We start from the raw sequence: 20053 nt of genomic DNA, 5'->3' as shown, positions 1-20053 counted from the left end.
TGGTGTGCCCACCCTTGAGCTCAGACCCTGAGAAACCAAGGTGAACAAGACTGATGTGGTCCCCGCCCTCAAAAGTCCCCAGCGCAGGCCGGCTCACAGGAAATGAGCCCAGCAGCCAACCAGAATCCACTGAGAGCCCAGGCATGGGGGGTGCGGGGAGGGCAGAGGGGCAGGGGGGAGTATGGGAGGGAGGCAAGGCACAGGGAGGAGGGACTCCTACTTACGGTTGAGTGTTTTGTTGATTGAGTGATCGAAAACAGCCAGACCGCTGATAGACATGTATAGATGCAAAACCTTTTCTCTTCGACTGATGAATCATGAAGTGAAGAAACTAATCTCCATCCCAGAAAAAAAAAAAAAAAAAAAGTCCCCAGCATTCCTGAGGGAGGCAGGTGGAAGACAAACAGATCAAAAGAGAATTACTAGTTGAGACAGGCGCTGAGATAATAACATACAAGGTGGGTGGGAGCGATGATGAGGGGAGGGGAGTATAGACTGGAGAACTGGGAAGGCCTCTGTGAAAAGGGGACCCCTCAGCTGGAATGAAAGATGAGAACGCTCACCTACGTGAAAGGCCAAGGATATTCCAAGCAGAAGGAATGGCACGTGCAAATGCTCTGAAGTGGGAAAGTGCTTGGTATGTCCGAGAATGGAAAGAAGGTCATAAAACACAGGTAGCTGAGAGGGGTTTGCTTCCCATGGCCTGCGCTATCCCATCCCTGAGGGTCCTGATCCCATCCTCTCCATTCCCCAAGTCAAGAGGAGTGGAGGTAGAAAAACTCACTTGCAGTGGGACCGAGAGGAATGTGGAGGGGCTTCTTTGAACCTCAATTTCCCCAACTCTAAATAGTGTCCCTGTCTCCTAGAGTGGTTCTGAAAAATGCAATGTCCATACGTCTCCTCAGCAAAGATTTTCACATAAAGTAGGTGCTCAATAAAATAGCAGATGAGAAAAACTGGGCAATATGACACGAGGAGAGGGCAGGTTTAGGTAGGTGGGCCCAGATCTGCGTGACAAGGTGGGCGTCCATCTTCTAGACAAAACCCATTGGCCAGTGGACGACCTGGACACGGACTCCCTCTACACCATTGAGGCCACGGCCTATGCGCTGATGCAGAAGCTGGAGCTGGGTCGGCACAATGAGACGCACGCCATCGCCAAGTGGCTACTGGAGAAACGGGAGCTGGGAGGAGGCTTCCAGTCCACCCAGGTGACTGCAGCCTCGGAAACTGGGGGGAGGGGGAAGGGGGAGGGGGGAGGGGGGGTCGCTAGCAGAGGTGCTGACATTACTGGCCCGCCGGAAGGAGCTGTCCGTGGTGCTCGTGCCCCACGGGGCTCCGGTGCGCTGTCAGTGGTGCTGATCCGAGGCCCCCATCCCAACACCCAGACCACGGTCGTGGCCATAGAGGCCCTCACACGCTTCCGGGAAGCTGTCCCCTTCGACGGTGTCCAGGATCTCCGTGTCCAGATCAGAGCCCCCAAGAGAGCCTTGAATATGGAATGGCTCATCGATGAGAACAATGCCTACCAGCTGCGGTCAGCAAAGGTATGGAGCTAAGGGGCAGCTGGGAAGTCCACACGGAAGTTGCACTGGAGATGAGACCAAGAGTCTTGTCCCTGGAAATCTCCCCTCACCAATATTATCCAATCACCATTGGCTATACTATCAATGTATTGGTTCATTCATTCCACAAACATTTCCTGAGCACCTACTGTGTGCCAAGCATTCTCCTGGGTTACATTATGAAACATCTGTGGTCCCTATTCTCAAAGCACTTACAGTCTAGAGAGAAATTAAGACAATAAATATAATTCTACATTCCACTTTAAGCTTTCAGAACACAGGGGAATGAAATAAGTGTGTAAAGGACATAATAACCTGGGTATGGGGAGTAAGGTAACCTCCATGACCTTACTCCATGAAGGAGGTGATAGTCACCTTCAATTATTCAATCATCCTTTTTGAGCACTTACTGTGTGTCAGACACTGTTCTAGGTTCTGGGAATATGGCCATGAACAAGACAGAAAAAAAAAATCCCTGTGTCTGTAGAATTTTTTATTTTAGTGGGGATAGACAAAAAAGCGATGTGAATAAGTAGAATATGTAATGTGTTAAATGACGGCAAGTGCTATGGGAAAGAATTAAGCAGGGAGGGGGTGGGAACATCAAGGAGTTGTAATTAGGCTGGGTAGGGAAGGTCTCACCAAGAAGGTAATATTTGAGCAAAGACCTTAGGGAAAGGCAGATGTGATCCTTGTGGATATCTAGGCAGAACAAACAGCAAGTGCAAAGGCACTGAGGCAAGAGTGTTCTAAGAACAGCAATGGGATTTGAGCAGGGGTGATGTGATTGCATGTGAATTTGTAAAAGTTTGCTCTGGCCGCTGAGGGAAGAATGAATGAGGGAAACAAGAGCAGATGTAGGGACTTCCCTGGTGGTCCAGTGGGTAAGACTCCGCGCTCCCAATGTAGGCGGCCCGGGTTTGATCCCTGGTCAGGGAACTAGATCCCTCATGCGTGCCACAACGAAGATCCCGCGTGCCGTGACTAAGACCTGGTGCAGCCTAAATAAATAAATAGTTTTTTAAAAAAAGAAGGAAAAGTAAAACCATCTTCATGAAGAGAGGTGGGAGAGTCACTAGAGGCCAAGTTAGGGAAATAACTGAGGCCCCAGTGCCCGTGCCTTCTTTCCTCTCCATCCCCACTGTGTGTAAGCCATGTTTTGCTGCTTCTTCTCCCCTCAAATCCTTCTCCCCTCTCTTTTCAGTTCTCTGCCCAGGATGACCTAGAGATCAAAGCCAGCGGCAGTGGAAGAGGCACCATCTCGGTAGGTCTTGTGTTCCTTAGCTAGAGCCCAGGGCTCCCCCAGTTGGTGGAAATAGAGGCAAATATAGACTCCAAAACAAGATTGAAATAAGCAATAACCTTAGCTACCATTTAGGACACAACCCTTTGTTAGGCATCAATCTAAGGACACCTCAAAACCCCCCTGAGAAGCTGGTAAAAATATGGGCTCCATGTGACGGGTGGGGAAATAGAGGTTTTCACTTTCAGTAAGTCAAGAGTCAGGGAAGACAGAGGCCAGAGATCTTCGGACCCCTCTGCCCCTCCTATGTGGAATCCCTGAAGGGGTCTCTTTCCTTGCCCCCTAAAAGAAAGACTCTCCCACCAGGGTGCCTCTCAAAACCCAGAGAACAACCCCACCCTTCCCCCAATATCTGAAGGCTATTTTGAGCACTTACTGTGTGTCAGACACTGTTACACACATTACATCGTCTGGCCCTATGCCCTATGACCCAGGAGGACAGCCTTCTTTGTCACCAAATTCAAGGTAGCCTGCTATCATGTTTCAGGCAACAGAGCCACAGTTGAATCCCTGCCTTTGTTGTGTGACCTCAGGCAAGTCACACTCCACCTTAAACTTCAGCTAATTTTAAATGACATAAAATAAGAAATTCAGTTCCTCGGTCGAACTAGTCACATTTCAAGTGCTCGATAGCCACATGTGCGGACTTCCCTGGCGGTCCAGTGGTTAAGACTCCCTGCTTCCATCGCAGGGGGCATGGGTTTAATCCCTGGTCGGGGAACTAAGATCCCGCATGCTGCACGGCACAACCAAAAAAAAAAAAAAGCCACGTGTCTAGTGGTTGCCACACGGACAGCACAGTTAGAGACTATTGCCAACACTGCAGGAAGTTCTATTACAGAGCTGGCCTGCCTAGACTATATAGGGTGTTCTGGCCACTGAACACATGGATTGAATGGGAAAGACCTCGCTGTGAATTCCCCATGGGGCAGAGAGCTGGGCAGGCAGGAACTGAAGCAAGGAGGAAAGGAGTTAGTGTGGATGGGCTCTGATACCTCCCCCTCCGACAGATCCTGACCATGTACCACAGGTCTCCAGAGTCCTGGGAGGACACCTGCAACCTGTACCACCTGAATGTGACTCTTCACACAGCCCCGAAAGGTGAGCCTGGACTCAGGGATACCCAGCTCTTCTTTTTTATTACTTTATTTTAGCTATCATTCAGTAAGCATCTCTATGGCTTTATTCAGCCATTCAACAAATATTTTTCTAACATCTTTATTGGAGTATAATTGCTTTACAATGGTGTGTTAGTTTCTGCTGTATAACAAAGTGAATCAGCTATACATATATCCCCATATCTCCTCCTTCTTGCGTCTCCCTCCCACCCTCCTTATCTCACCCCTCTAGGTGGACACAAAGCACCGAGCGGATCTCCCTGTGCTATGCGGCTGCTTCCCACTAGCTAGCTATTTTACATTTGGTCGTGTGTATATGTCCATGCCGCTCTCTCACTTCGTCCCAGCTTACCCTTCCCCAACAAATATTCTTTGAGCATTTACTAGGTGCTGCACCCTGTTTCTCGGCCCTGGGAACGTAGGCATGAACAAGAAAACTATCCCATCTTCTCCTGGAGCCCACATTCTAGTAGAAGGACGCAGACAATACAATAACAGTATATTATACTTTTATTGTGATTTATTTATAACATAAGTGAATCTGCATTGTAAGATATAAATATGAAACATAATAGCAGGTGATGATAAGAACCATAGAAAGTAAAGCAGGAAAAGGTGCTACAGACTTGGAGGAAGCCCAGGGGAAGCTCTCTGAGGAGGTGGCATTTGAGATGAAACATGAAAGAAGTGAGAGAGTGAGCCAGGAAGGATCTGAGGGAAGAGCATTCCAGGCAGACGGAACAGCAGGTGCAAAGGGCCTGAGGCAAGAATGAACTCACCTGGTTTGAGCAACAGCAGGGAGGCCAGTGTGGCTACAGAGGAGCAAGGGGTAGATTTTTCGTTGAAAGAGTTGGAGAGGTGATGGGGCAGATGGGGCAGGGACTTACAAGCCATGGTGAGGACTCTAGCGTTTGCTTGGAGTGAAATAGGAGCCAGAGAGGGTTCTGAGTAGAAGAGGGACATGACCTAGCACAGGTTCGCACAGGCTCCCTCTGGCCGCTGTGGGGGAAACAGACTATAGAGGGCACAGGTGGGAGCTGGGAGACCAAGGAAGAGGTGACTGCACTGGTCCTGCAGGAAATGATGGGGCCGGACCAGGGAAGGGGCTGTGGAGATGATCAGAAATGGATTCCAGAGTTTCCAGTCTGGGGTACCAAGAAGGAAGAGACAGGACTTTGCCACTGGGAGCTCACTGTCAGGGTAGGGGGAAACAAGTCTCACCAGTCCCAAGACTTTTAGGGACTAAAAGTGACCAAGACTTTGGTTTGGACCCCATTTCTTAATTGTAGTAGCAGCAGTAGTAGTAGTAATATGATAATGGTAGTAATACTATAGTAATAATAACTGACAGCTATCAAGCACTAATCAGGCATTATGTTAAATGCTTTACTTGTATTAACTCACTTAAAATTAACCAGCTGGGTTGGGAATATTATGATCCCCATTTACAGTTTAGGAAACCAAAGCACAGAGAGGTTAAACAACTTGCTCAAAGTCATAGCAGAGCCAGGATTTGAACCCAGGAAGCTGGCTCCAGAGGCTGTGTCACCCAGCCTCTAAATTCCTGCCTTCTCTCTGCAGATAATAAAAAGGGGGAAGCGACCTTTCAGCTCCGGATGGAAACAAGGTCAGGTCACCAGGATCGTGGACTGGGCAGGAGGAAGGACCCACTTCCTGGAAACCAGACTCCTTAGCAGCTCTCCCTATGTACTGAGTGGAGGGAGGGAACCAGCCACACTTGCCTCTCCATGCCTGCCCCCTCATCCCTACCTCTCCTCCTGCCCTCCCCTGCCTGTCCCCCTTTCTGCCCCCTACCCCACCCTTCCATGCTTACCTACCATCCTGCTACCCCAACCCTGCCCCCCAGCTTTCCCTGTCCCAGAAAGGCGGGCTCCTGCACGGTGAACATGCACCATGACCCAGATGCCCAGGGCTAGCTCTGAACCCCATGACTCTCCCCTCTCTTCATCTTCTCCAGACATTCCAGCCCCCACCCCAGTCTGGCTCTGTCTCCCAAATACCCTCACCCAGGTCTGTCCCAGATTTTTTTTTTTAAATGTATTGAGCACCTAATTGGTGCCAGGCTCTGTTCTAGGAGCTGGGGGCACAGCTGTGAGCAAAGGCAGCTCCTCCCTGCCTGGTGGAGCTCACAGACTATCAGGGGAGACAAACAATAACCGAATAATCACCCAGAATCAAGGCAAAATGACAACCGTGATTAAATGTGGCAAAGGAGAGGTCCACGGAGCCACAGGAGGGCAAATTAGAGAATGATCTGGTGTGCCGGCTGGGGAAGGCTTCCCAGAGGGGGTGATGCATCAGCTGAAATTGCAAAGGTGACAGGATTTTTCAGGGCAAAGAGGGAGGAAGAATTCCAGGCTGAGAGAACAGCATGTGCCAAGGTCCAGTGGCAGGCAAGAGACTGACACTTCAGAGCAATCAATCAGAGGCCAGAGGGGAAGGAGGGGAAGTGAAAGGATGAGGCCAGGTGTTTTGGTAAAGCAAGGAAGTTAAGCAAGGAGGCAACATACCAGATTTCTGTTTGCTAAAGCTGTATCCTCTTGGGGGCAGAGGAGCGACAGGCAGACACAGGAGAAGGCTACTGCCCTTGTCCAGGCGAGAGGTGATGACAGTGGGAGCGTGGGAGAGGGGCAAGGGGACAGTGGGAAGAGACTGGTGCTGTGAAATCCCCAGGTACCAGGGTCATCGAGAGGCCACAATGACCATCATGGAGGTCTCCCTGCTCACCGGCTTCTACCCCAACCAGGATGACCTCAAACAGGTGATGAGCAGGGCGGGGATTGCCCTGGCAACATCCCACATTCCCCAAGTGGGCGCAGAACAGCATCTACCTGGGTCAAGACCCCCAGGGTAATGCCTCACAGTCCCTGCCCCAAGGTCAGCGGCGATGGTCACTTCTGGGGGACTCCCTGTATGACCTTAGCTAAATTCTTGCCCTGATTGTGCCTCAGTTTCCCCAACAGTGGGGCTGATTGGACAAGGGCCGGGAGCTCTGAGAGTTGCTTCACACTAACTGGAGCTCCCGGGGCTGGGTGCCTTGGAGGATCTCTGCCGACGCGCATTCCTCACCCTCTGCCCCAGCTCACGAGCGACGTGGAGAGGTACGCCTTCCAGTATGAGACCAAGACGACCTCCAGCGACAGCACTGTTGTCCTTTACCTGGAGAAGGTGAGGAAGGCCAGGTGTCCTCTGCCAGAGGTCCGTGGGCAGCCGGATGGGTGGAGAAACCACAATCAGCACCCTGGTCAGTGTTGTCCGAGAGCCATGCCCTCTGAAGTCAGCTCCTCAGTATTCAGGGCCACGCGGTCAGTGGTTATGGCCAAGGCCCTGTGGTCAGTACCCCATGCTCCGTGGCCCTGATCAGCTCAGACAGGACTTCCCTTCTCCAGCTCTCCCACGAGGTAGACACGGTGCTGGGCTTCCGCGTCCACAGGATGCTGCAGGCGGAGTTCCTGCAGGCTGCCCAGGTCATGGTCTACGACTACTACGAGCCTTGTGAGCAGGGGCCTTGGGGTGGAGGGCTATCCTGGGAGGGTACAGGGCCTGAGAAGGACTGGGCCAGAAAAAAAGGGAGGGGTGAGGGGCGGGGCCAAAAGGGGGAATGGGGCGTGGCAGAGGGGGTCCTTGGCTCCGTGGGAGGGGTGGCCAAGAGGGCGCCGGAAGGGACCCAAGGAGCGTGGTGATGAGGGGCGTGGCCTTCCTTAGTGGTTAAAGTGGCCCCGGGGAGGGGCGGGGGGGCCTGGAAGCGGGTGTGGCAGAGCTGAGAAGGGACTTGGCGTGGCCCGCTGGGTAAGGGTTGGCAAGAAGTGGGCAGGCTCTTTAAAGAGGAGGGAACCTGTTAAGGGGGTGGCTGGGCAGGTCAGGTGGGGCGGGGCCTGCTGGGGGCGGAGCCAGACGTGCACCCAGCCCCCAGGAGCACTGGCCCGAGCCAAGCCCGGTCACTCGCCTCTTCTCACAGCCCAGAGGTGCAGCTCCTTCTACAACCTGCCCACAGAGCACGCTTCCTTGAGGAAGATCTGCCACAGAGACGTGTGCAGATGTGCCGAGGGTGAGGTCATGGGGCTACGGAGGGCTGGGACTGCCAGGCTAGGGGTTCAAGAGCTTTTCATCACTTCCTGGGCGCCTTCTGGGCTGAGTTTAGACAGAGAGAGAGAGAGACAGAGAGATAGCAAGACAGAGACAAAGAGAGACAGAGGAAAGGAGACAGAGAATGACACATACACTCAGGCACAGCCAAAGATCAGGCGAATCAGAGACACAGACACGGAGGGACACTCAGATGAGAGACACAGAAAAGAAAAAGACCAAACGGAGAGACAGAGGAGGAGAGAGCACCCTACAGATCGGAAAGGCCAGACCCAGAGAGCCAGCGGCTGCCGCCTGGGGCCAGATGGCGGTCAGATGGGAGGAAGGCCCCTGCGCCAGTGCAGCTAGAACAGCCGCCCCCCCTCCCCCAACCTTCCAGAACAGTGCCCATCCCCAAAGGACAGCGACCACCTGCATCAGGAGCAGCTCCAGGCAGCAGCCTGTGAGGTTGGCGTGGACTTTGGTGAGTGTGGGGAGGGGCAGGGGGCGGCCCACCTGCAGGCTGGACACCAACACGACACCCTCCTGGACCCCTCCCCCAGTGTACAAGGCCAGGCTGGAGTCTGTGGAGACCTCCGCCTCCAGCCCCTACATCTACTACAACATGCAGCTCCAAGCCATCATCAAGAGTGGTATGTCCAAGGTGGCAGAGGTGGGGGCGTGGGGGCCTACCCCAGGGGTCCCAACGCGGAGGAGGGCCAGGCCTATGCCAGCTCACACACTGGTTCTCCTCTCCTCCAGGCACGGACTCTGCCAAGCCCCTCACCATGAAGAAATTCATCACTCACGCCACCTGCCATGACTCCCTGGGGCTGCAAGAACACGAGACATACCTCATCATGGGCCAGACATCAGACCTGTGGAGAGTCAAATCTGAGTGCGTGGGGGGCTCCTGCTGCCCTGGGGACTCAGGCCTGGGCCCCCTTCCCTACCCCAGTCCAGTCCTTGGTGTCAAAGTTTCTACTGCACCTGTCAACACGAGTCTTGGGTTTCAGGGCTGCCCTGAATGGAGGTGCAGGCTGTGCACTGCACAACTCCAGGGAACACCATTCATAAGGAGATGTTGTAAATGTAGTTGTAAATTTCCAACAGAGGGCAGGAACGAGTCAGAGGAAGGGGAGCATTTTCTAATCCCCAGCAGTATGGGCTAGAGGTGGGGGGACCTGAGATGGCCTGGTGGAGTGGACGCTATAAGCTGTGGCTCTGAGAGTCTGTCAGGCAGGGCAGAGGGGCAAGTCAGAAAGGTCTCCACACCTTCAAGGCACCCGGCTCGCCTCACCATCCTGGCCACCTCTTGCCCACAGATACACCCATGTCCTGGGCAAGGAGACGTTCCTCATGCACTGGCCAGTGGATGGGGCAGTGGGCAAGAAGGAGTTGCTGGACCAGCTGGAGGGGTTTTCAGAATATATGCGCACCCATGGCTGCGAGTCCTGAGACCCTGAGGCCTCTGCTGCTCTCAGGGGGTTGTCTCCAAGCATGCCCAGGTCCCTGGGCTTCACCGCAAATAAAGAGCAAGGAATATCATACTCAAACTCCAGACATGTGTTCCTGCCTCAGCATTCAGCAGGGGCCCTGCAGAACCTGCCCTGACATTGCTTGGACCTACATCCTCCGTCTCACTCCTACTCCATTCCAATCACACTGGCCTTCTTTGTGTCCTTCCAACACCTGAGTTGATTCCCACCTCAGGGCCTTTGCACACACTGTCCCCTCCACCAGGTACACCTTCCTCCAGATGTCTTTATGGATTGAACACTTCCCTTATTTGGACTCTGTTTTAATGTCACTTCCTCAAAGATACTTGCTTTGGGGACTTCCCTGGTGGTCCAGTGGTAAAGAATCCGCCTTCCAATGCAGGGGATGTGGGTCCAATCCCTGGTCGGGGAACTAAGATCCCACATGCCGCGGGGCAACTAAGCCCACGCGCCTCAACTAGAGAGCCCGTGAGCCACAAAGTACAGAACCCACGAGCCACAACTAGAGAGAGAAAAACCCACACGCCACAACTAGAGAGAAACCCGCATGCCTCAACAAAGAGCGTGCATGCCACAACGAAGATCCCGCATGCCGCAACAAAGACCTGATGCAGCCAAAAATAAAATTAAAAAAAAAATTTTTTTTTAAGATACTTGCTTTAGGGACTTCCCTGGTGGCGCAGTGACTAAGATCCCGAGCTCCCAATGCAGGGGGCCGGAGTTTGATCCCTGGCCAGGGAACTAGATCCCACATGCATGCTGCAACTAAGAGTTCACATGCCCCAACTAAGGAGCCCACATGCAGCAACTAAGACCTGGCACAACCAAATAAATAAATAAATATTTTTTAAAAAAAAGATACTTGCTTTATAACATACCTAAAAATAGACCTCCTCCCACCACTCTCAGTAACACTTAAAAATATATTGTATGTGATATTTATTGGTTTGATTGTTAGTTAATTGGGTATTTCTCCTGCCCCACAATATCAGCTCTTTAAGACCAGAGGCCATGTCTGTCTTGTTCACTGTGGTACTCCCAGTTCCTATAGCAGGGGCTGGTATATAGTAGGTGTTCAAGGAATGATTGTTGAATGAATGAGTGAATGAATGAATGAATGTAGCACCCACTCTGCAGTTGGTCCTGATGTAAGCTTTGACCGGGAACCCCAGGCAACTGGAGAAAGGAGACAAGGGGCAGGGGAGGGTGAATGAGTTTCATCAATGTGGCTTGGAGTGGGAGCAGGGGACTGCCGCTCCAATGCAGCAGCCCGTGGGGGTTGAGGGAGTGCTGGAGGGACTGCAAGGCATCCAGGATGTCTTGAACTTGGGAGGTCAAGGACGGGCTGAAGGTGAGAGGGAGAAAAAGAAAGATGGGGTTTTGAACACCAGGCTAGAGGGCTTAGTCATTATCAAGGGCAGTAGGGAGCCATGGAAGGTGTTTGAGCAGGAGAGGAATTGACCAGCTCTGAAGTGGAAAGGCCCAGTTGACTGACGGGCAGAAACTGAGTTGATGGCAAGAGACCTGAAGAGGAGGTGGGGTTTGGGGCCACAGGATGGCATGGCAGCAGCTACCTGAATTCTAACTCTGCCTCCACCTCTTCCTGGCTGTGTGACATTAGCCCATTTACTCACCTCCTGTGCTTCGGTTTCCTCACCTCTAACATTACTTCCCTCAGAGAGTTCTTGTGAGTACCCAGCACATAGTAATTATTCAATAAACCTTCACTGGCCTAATTATCAATGAGCCAGACAAGAGGCCTTGGGGAGGGAGTAAAGCTGCTGGAATCCACACGACAATCAGAGAAGAAAGTCAGACCACAGCAACCCCTGCTCAAAACCCTCCCAGGTTCCCACTGCTCTGACACTGCAGCACTCAAGGCCCTGCAATGTGGCCCCATCAACCTCCCTGACCCCAAGTCCCCCAGCTTCCCACTCACTCCACTCCAGGACACAGGCCGTCTTTCATGGTTCCCAGAAACTCCAAGCTGTTTCTTGCCTCTGGGTCTTTGCATAAGCTGTTCCTTCTGCCCAAAACACTTTTCCCATGACTGCTTTCTCCTCACCCTTCAAGTCTCCCATCAGAGAGGCCTTCTCCAAGCACCCTCACTAGATGAAATTGCATCCCTCCCTGAAGTTATCTCTGTCTGCAACCTGATTTTTTCCTTCCGACGAAACGTCACAGTGCATAATGATAAATTAGATTCTTTCCTTACATCTTTGCTGTCTGTCTCCCCTACTGGACTGGGAGCCCCAGGAGAGCAGGGAGGCTGTCTTGGTCACAGATATAATTGCAGCAGTTCAGTGAGGGCCTGGCACATAGTAGCTGTTCATTTTGCTGAATGAAGGACTGAATAAATAAAAGAATGAAAGACAGTGAGAGAGAAGGAAAAGAGGGAGGGATAAAGGGAGAGAGAGAGGGCTTCCCTGGTGGCACAGTGGTTGAGAGTCTGCCTGCCGATGCAGGGGACACAGGTTCGTGCCCCGGTCCGGGATGATCCCACATGCCGCGGAGCGGCTGGGCCCGTGAGCCATGGCCGCTGAGCCTGAGCAGTCTGGAGCCTGTGCTCCGCAACGGGAGAGGCCACAACAGTGAGAGGCCCGCGTACCGCACAAAAAAAAAAAAAAAAAAAAGAAAGGGAGAGAGAGAGAGATAAAAAGAAAGGAAGAGGGACTACTCTGGTGGCGCAGGGGTTAAGAATCCGCCTGCCAACGCAGGGGACACAGGTTCGAGCCCTGGTCCATGAAGATCCCACATGCCGCGGAGCAACTAAGCCCGTGCGCCACAACTACTGAGCCTGCACACCACAACTACTGAAGCCCGCATGCCTAGAGCCTGTGCTCTTCAACAAGAGAAGCCACCACAATGAAAATCCCGTGCACTTCAACGAAGAGTAGCCCCTGCTCGCCACAACTAGAGAAAGCCCGCACGCAGCAACGAAGACCCAACGTAGCCAAAAATAAATTATAAATAAATAAATAAATATTTTTTTAAAAGGGAGCTTCCCTGCTGGCACAGTGGTTGAGAGTCCGCCTGCCAATGCAGGGGACACGGGTTTGTGTTCCGGTCCGGGAAGATCCCACATGCCGCGGAGCGGCTGGGCCCGTGAGCCATGGCCGCTGAGCCTGCGAGTCTGGAGCCTGTGCTCCCCAACGGGACAGGCCACAACAGTGAGAGGTCCGCGTACCGCGAAAAAAAAAAAAAAAAAAGAAGAGAGTGATGGAGGGAGGGAAGGAGGAAGGAAGGAAAGTAGAAAGGATGAAAGGAAAGATGTCAGGGAGGCTCTGGCTTGTCTTTTTATATATATATAAATTTATTTATTTATTTTGGCTGCTTTGGGTCTTCGTTGTTGCACCCGGGCTTTCTCTAGTTACGGCAAGCAGGAGCTACTCTTCGTTGCAGTGCGTGGTCTTCTCATTGTGGTGCCTTCTCTTGTTGCGGAGCACGGGCTCAAGGTGCACGGGCTTCAGTAGTTGTGGCACGCAGGCTCAGTAGTTGTGGCTCGTGGGCTCTAGAGCACAGTCACAGTAGTTGTGGCTCATGGGCTTAGTTGCTCCGCAGCATGTGGGATCTTCCCGGACCAGGGCTCGAACCCGTGTCACCTTCATTGGCAGGTGGATTCTTAACCACTGTGCCACCAGGGAAGCCCTCTGGCTTGTTTTTGTACAGACCTTGATCTAAGAATGTTTTTTTACATTTTAGAAGGATTTTTAAAAAGCAAAGAAGGATGTTTGACAGATACTGTACATGACCTGCAATGACTGAAATATTTATTATCTGGTCCTTTATGGGAAAAAAAAGTGTGCCTACCCCTGAATTAGTGCATTGGTTATCTATTGCTATGAAACAAATTACCCCCAAACTTAGGAGCTTAAACCACTAAATATTTATTATTTCACAATTTCTGTTAGGGAGCAACTTAGCTGCATAATTTTGGTGCAGCAGTCTCTCATGAGGTTATAATCAAGATGTCAGCTGGACACAACATTGTTGACTATTGCATTTTTTTGGCGGGGGGGCTACACCACAGGGCTTGTGTGATCTTAGTTACCCGACCAGGGGTCGAACCCATGCCCCCTGCAGTGGAAGCACAGAGTCTTAACCGCTGTACCACCAGGGAAGTCCCTGGACACAACACTGTAAATCAACTATACTCCAATAAAAAATTTTTAAAAACCACAACATTGTAAATCAACTATACTCCAATTAAAAAAAAAAAAGATGTCAGCTGGGGCTGCCATCATCTGAAGGTTTGACGGGCTGGAGGAGTCATCTCCAAAGTACCTTACTCATACGACTGGCAAGTTGGCGATGGTTGTTAGTGGGAGGTCTCAGTTTCTCACCATGTGGAACCTTCCTCAAGTCTCCCCACAATATGGCAGCTGGCTTTCCCCAGAGTGAGTGACCCAAGAGAAAAAGCACAGGGGAAGCCACAGTGCCTTTTGTGACCTAGCCTCAGAAATCACTCACCATCATTTCTGCAACCTCCTATCAGTCACATGAGGACGCCCTAGTCCGTGTGGGTGAGGGCTACACATGGCATGACAAGCAACAGGCAGGGATCACTGTAGGCCATCTTGCAGGCTGCCGACCACAACTAGTAAGTGGCAGAGCTTGGGGTTTGAACCCAGACAATCTGGATCCAGAGTCTGTGCCCTCACCGCCCTATACAGATGTCCTTCAATGGCAAAAGGTGGGTAAATTTTTGAAATAGACTTCATTGTTTAGGTCGGTTTTAGATTTACAGAAAAATTGAGACTATTGTACATGTATGAGAAACTTCTCATATACCCCTGCACAGTTTCCCCTCCTATAAACATCGTCATTATCATCACTATATTTGTTATAATTAGTAAACCAATATGGATACATTATTATTACATGAAGTCCACAGTTTAGATTTCCTTGGTTTTCACCTAATATCCTTTTTCTGTTCCAAGATCTCATCGAGGACGTCATATTATATTTAGATGTCGTGTCTCCTTAGGCTTGACTTAACTGAGGCAATGTCTCAGACTTCTCCTTGTTTTTGATGTCCTTGACAGTCCTGAGGACTGGTCATGAATCCTGTAGGATGACACTTTATTGGGATCTACCTGATGTTTTCTCAGGATTAGGCTTACCGGGTTACGGGCTGAGGGAGGTATATCACAGAAGTAAAATGCCATTTATTTTATTTTATTTTTTGGCTGTGCCGCGTGGCTTGCGGGATCTTTGTTCCCCGACCAGGGATCAAACCCCGGGCCCCCTGCAGTGGAAGCGCAGAGTCCTAACCACTGGTCCGCCAAGGAATTCCCCTAAAATGCCGTTTTAATCATATCATATCAAGGGTATATATGATCAACGTGGTTTATGACTATTGATGTTGCCTTGATCAACCTGCTGAAGTACAGTTTATCAGGTTTCTTAACTGCAAAATTATTCTCCCCGCTCCCTTTTCCATAACGTACTCTTTGAAAGGAAGTCTCTGTGCAGGGTCCATACAAAAGGGGCGGGGAGTTGTACTCCCCTTCCTCCAGGGCAGAGCACCTACACTGATTATTTGGAATTCACCGTGAGAAATTTGTCTCTTCTCCCCCCACTTATTAATTTATTCAATCCTTTATTTATATCCATATGGATTCATGAATACTTATTTTATACTTCGGGTTATAATCCACTACTACTTGATTTTCATGAGCAAATCTCTCCAGTTTGACCACTGGGAGCTCTTGCAGTTGGCTGCTAGAAAATACATTTAAACTTTCATGGGCATTACTAAATTAGATCCTAAGAGTTTGGGCAGTTTAGATGTCCACTCCACCATAGATTGAAGTTTTTATTTTTTGTGGAGGTGAAATTCACAGAACACACCATTGGCCATTTCAAAGTAGACAATTCAGTGGCACTTGGTATCTTTACAAGATGTGGAGTCTCCACCTCTCTCGAGTTTCGAAATTTTTTCATCACCCCAGAAAAACACCCTGTACCCATTATGTAATCATCCCCAACTTTCTCCTACCTCCCATCCCCTGGTAACCACGAACCTGCTCTCTGTCTCCATGGACTTGCCCGTTCTGGATACGTCATAAAAAAGGATTCATGCAATATGGGACTTTTGATGTCTGGCTTCTTTCAGTTAGCATAATGTTTTCAAGATTCCTCAAAGTTAATAGCATGTGACAGTTCTCTGTTTCTTTTATGGCTGAATAATATCCCACCGTGTGTGGGAGATACCACATTTTGGAGGTGGATTATTTTTAATTCTTTTTTTTTTTTTTTTTTTTCTGGCTGAGTGCGCGTGCTTTCTCTAGTTGCGGCGAGCAGGGGCTACTCTTCGTTGCGGTGCGCGGGCTTCTCATTGCGGTGGTTTCTCTTGTTGAGGAGCACGGGCTCTAGGCGCGCGGGCTTCAGTAGTTGTGGCTCGCGGGCTTCAGTAGTTGTGGCTCACGGGCTCTAGAGCACAGGCTCAGTAGTTGTGGCGCACAGGCTTAGTTGCTCTGCGGCACGTGGGATCTTCCCGACCCAGGGCTCGAATCCGTGGCTCCTGCATTGGCAGGCGGATTCTTAACCACTGCACCACCACAGAAGTCCCCCACATTGTTTATCCATTCATCTGTTGATAGACGCTTGGGTTGTTTTGACCTTTTGGTTATTGTAAATAATACTGCTGTGAACACTGGCATACAAATACCCATTTGAGTTTTCCAATGCCTGAACATATCCTGGGATAAATCGCACTTGGTCATGGTGTACGATCTATTTAATGTACTGTTGGATTCAGTTTGTTGGTATTATTTACCCACCAGATCACGTCTGGCTGAGGGCTGACAGTTGCTCCAGAGGGCATTAACAGCTGCACATGCTGGGGGCCACAAAGACCCTGAAGGAGAAAATAGAAAAACACATGCATTCTTGAGGTAGGAGTTCTACGCATATTGGAGTTGTCCACAACAAATGCAGCTGAAATCCAGGTAGGCCAAGGAGATAAGAAGCAGGGCACTAAAAGGTTACACTTATACATCTGAGTGCATAGATAAATGTAATAATTCCTTTCTCTGAAGCTGCCTGGTGTCCTGCCCCTCCTTATTATTTTTCCTCTGGTATTTTCCAGCCTAGACTTAAAGGCAGCCCAAAACCCAGAACTGCACGCTGGATGTAGACAGAAAGGGCTCTTTAAAAAACCCTTTCTTACTGGTCTGATGAGCAGGGAAGGAAGGAGGACCTGTGGGTCGGAGAGAGTGGTGGTACATACACAGAACGGATCCAAATAGCACTGCAATAGCTTTGAAAACTGAAATGATATTGGAACCACTGCCTGGAGAAAGTGGGTTGCAACCTACAATCTGAACCTAACTGAGTTGACTGCCTGACAAAACATAAATATCAACATTCTCTGTAGGGTTTTAAACAAGACCTAGAGTATCATAATATAATAGTACAATATGTTGTATATAATGTCCAAAATGTCCAGGATACAATCCAAAATTATTCAACATGTGAAACAGTAGGAAATTTCCAACTACTCACAAAGGAAAAGAAAATCATCCTATGCCAACCCTAAAATCATGCAGATGTTGGAAGTATCAGACAAATACTTTAAAGCAGCAATTATATCTATGCCCAGGAAGTAAGAGCAAACACTCTTGAACTAATGGAAACAAAGTCTCAATAGAGAAATAAATATTTTTTTAAAGAACCACATGGAAATTTCGGAACTGAGAAATACAATAACCAAAATTAATAATTCACTGGATGGGCTAAATAGCAGAATGGAGATGGTAGAGAAAAGAATCAACGAACTTGAAAATAGAGCAATACAAATTATCCAGTATCAACGACAGAGCTGTGGGACAATATTAAAAGGTCTAACATTCCTGTCAGGAGAGTCCCAGAAAGAGAGGAGAAAGAAGTAAAATGCAGAAAAAAATATTTGAAGAAATAATAGCTGAAAACTCCCCCAAATGGCAAAAGACACAAGCCCACAGATTCAAGAAGCTCAGCAAATCCCAAGCGCAACAAACTCAAAGAAACCCATGGCTGGACACATCATAATCAAACTGCTGAAAACTAAAAACAAAGAAAAACTCTTGAAAGCAGTCAGAGAGGGACAATCCATTGTGTACAGAGAAACAATGATTTGAATGATGATGGATTTCTCATCAAAAAACATACAGGATGGAAGGCAGGGAAATAATATTTTTCAAGTGCTGAAAGAATTGTCAACCCCAAATTCTATTCCCCATGAAAATGAAGAAATGAAGGTGAAGTAAAGACATTCTCAAATGAAGGATAACTAAGAAAATTTGTTGCTAGCAAATCCTCTCTTTTAAAAGAAAAAATGGTTAATGGAAGTTCTTCAAATAGAAGGGAAATAATACCAGAAGGAAGGTTGGAACTTCAGGAACAAAGACCAACAGTAATGATAAATCTCTGGTAATACACTATTTTCCTTCTCTTTAAAATGTTTGATGGTTGAAAGCAAAAATTAAAACAGTGATGACGTTTTCCAGTGTATATAGATGTAACACATGTGACAATTCCAACACAGAGAGGGGAGGAAAAAGGAAACTAAACAGTGGTTCTGCACTCCACTTGAAGTGCTAAAGTATTCATTCTAAGTAGACTGTGAAAAGGTAAGTATGTATACTGTAATCCATAGAGCCATCTCTAAAAAGGAGAGAGAGATTGTGAAAAACTCAAGAGCTAAATTTAAATGGAATACTCAAAAATATTCAAATACAGGCATACCTTGTTTATGGTACTTCATTTTATCGCGTTTTGCAGATGTTGTGTTTTTTACCAATTGAAGTTTTGTGGCAACCCTGTGTCGAACAATTCTATTGCCACCATTTTTTCAACAGCATTTGCTCACTTCATGTCTCTGTGTCACATTTTGGTAATTCTCATAATATTTCAAAGTTTTTCATTATTTGGGCTTCCCTGGTGGCGCAGTGGTTGAGAATCTGCCTGCCAATGCAGGGGACACGGGTTCGAGCCCTGGTCTGGGAAGATCCCACGTGCCGCAGAGCAACTAGGCCTGTGCGCCACAACTACTGAGCCTGCGCGTCTGGAGCCTGTGCTCCGCAACGAGAGGCCGTGACAGTGAGAGGCCCACACACCGTGATGAAGAGTGGTCCCCGCTCGCTGCAACTAGAGAAAGCCCTCACACAGAAACGAAGACCCAACACAGCCATCAATCAATCAATCAATCAATAAAATTTTTACAAAAAGTTTTTCGTCATTATATTTATCATGGTGATCTGTGATCAGTGATCTTTGATATTACTACTGTAATTGTTTTCTGTTTGTTTAGTATTTTTTTAAATAAATTTAGTTTATTTTTTATTTATTTATTTTTGGCTGTGTTGGGTCTTTGTTGCTGTGTGCAGGCTCTCTCTAGTTGCAGTGAGCAGGGACCACTCGTTGTTGCGGTGCGCGGGCCTCTCACTGTGGTGGCCTCCCTTGTTGCGGAGCACGGGCTCTAGGCACCCGGGCCTCAGTAGCTGTGGCATGCAGGCCTCAGCAGCCGTGGCACGCAGGCTCCAGAGCACAGGCTCAGTAGCTGTGGCGCACGGGCCCAGCCGCTCCGCAGCATGTGGGATCTTTCCAGACCAGGGACCGAACCCACGCCCCCTGCATTGGCAGGTGGACTCCCAACCACTGTGCCACCAGGGAAGTCCCTGTATTTTTTTTAGAAGTTTTTTCTTTAATTTATTTATTTTTGGCTGTGTTGGGTCTTCGTTGCTCTGCGTGGGTTTTCTCTAGGTGCGGTGGGCAGGGGCTACTCTTCGTTGTGGTGTGTGGGCTTTTCATTGTGGTGGCTTCTCTTGTTGCAGAGCACGGGATTCAGTAGTTATAGTGCATGGGTTCAGTAGTTGTGGCTTGTGGGCTCTAGAGCGCAGGCTCAGTAGTTGTGGCGCACGGGCTTAAGTTGCTCCATGGCATGTGGGATCTTCCCAGACCAGGGCTCGAATCTGTGTCCCCTGCATTGGCAGGCGGATTCTTAACCACTGCACCACCAGGGAAGTCCTAAGCATAGCTTTTATATGCACTGGGAAACGAAAAAATTCATGTGACTCACTTTATTGTGATATTTGCTTTATTGCAGTGATCCTGAACCAAACCTGTAATATCTCCGAGGTATGCCTGTAATCCAAAAGAAGGCAGGAGAGAAAAAAAAATAGAGAAGAATAAAGAAACAAAGGAGACCAACAGAAATAAACAATAAAATGGTAGGGAATTCCCTGGAGGTCCAGTGGCTAGAACTCAGTACCTTCAATGCCAGGGCCTGGGTTCGATGTCTGGTTGGGGCACTAGGATTCTATATGCTGCTCAGCACAGCCAAAATAATAATAATAATAATGATAAAATGGTAGACCTAAATTCAACCAAATCAAACTTTGAGATGATGACAGTCCCAGCAAACATCATGATTGCCACCTTGTGAGAAACCTTGACGCAAAGGCACTTTGTTAAGTGATGCCCAGATTCCTGACCCAA

General features: G+C 49.1%; 1 protein-coding gene across 1 annotated transcript in view; it reads left to right on the top strand.

The window, feature by feature from the left end:
• The window catches only part of LOC309821224 (complement C3-like), a gene marked incomplete at its 5' end in the record, with an annotated part of 28818 nt that extends 18363 nt beyond the window's left edge, over positions 1–10455 (top strand). Inside the window, 13 exons of the mRNA XM_082652406.1 lie at positions 1039–1211; positions 1389–1547; positions 2770–2829; positions 3879–3969; positions 5568–5613; positions 6681–6768; positions 7089–7175; positions 7397–7502; positions 7966–8055; positions 8473–8556; positions 8636–8725; positions 8835–8970; positions 9398–10455. Coding sequence (XP_082508532.1) covers positions 1039–1211; positions 1389–1547; positions 2770–2829; positions 3879–3969; positions 5568–5613; positions 6681–6768; positions 7089–7175; positions 7397–7502; positions 7966–8055; positions 8473–8556; positions 8636–8725; positions 8835–8970; positions 9398–9530 — 1343 coding nt within the window. The 3' untranslated portion in view covers positions 9531–10455. The remainder of the gene's footprint in view (positions 1–1038; positions 1212–1388; positions 1548–2769; positions 2830–3878; positions 3970–5567; positions 5614–6680; positions 6769–7088; positions 7176–7396; positions 7503–7965; positions 8056–8472; positions 8557–8635; positions 8726–8834; positions 8971–9397) is intronic.
• Positions 10456–20053: the final 9598 nt, after the last annotated feature.

The sequence above is a fragment of the Grampus griseus genome (assembly GCF_964374135.1).
Source record: "Grampus griseus genome assembly, chromosome: 3".
NCBI classification, from domain to species: domain Eukaryota; kingdom Metazoa; phylum Chordata; class Mammalia; order Artiodactyla; family Delphinidae; genus Grampus; species Grampus griseus.
The sequence above is the reverse complement of the archived record's forward strand: the minus strand, read 5'-3'. Positions and strand labels throughout refer to the sequence as shown.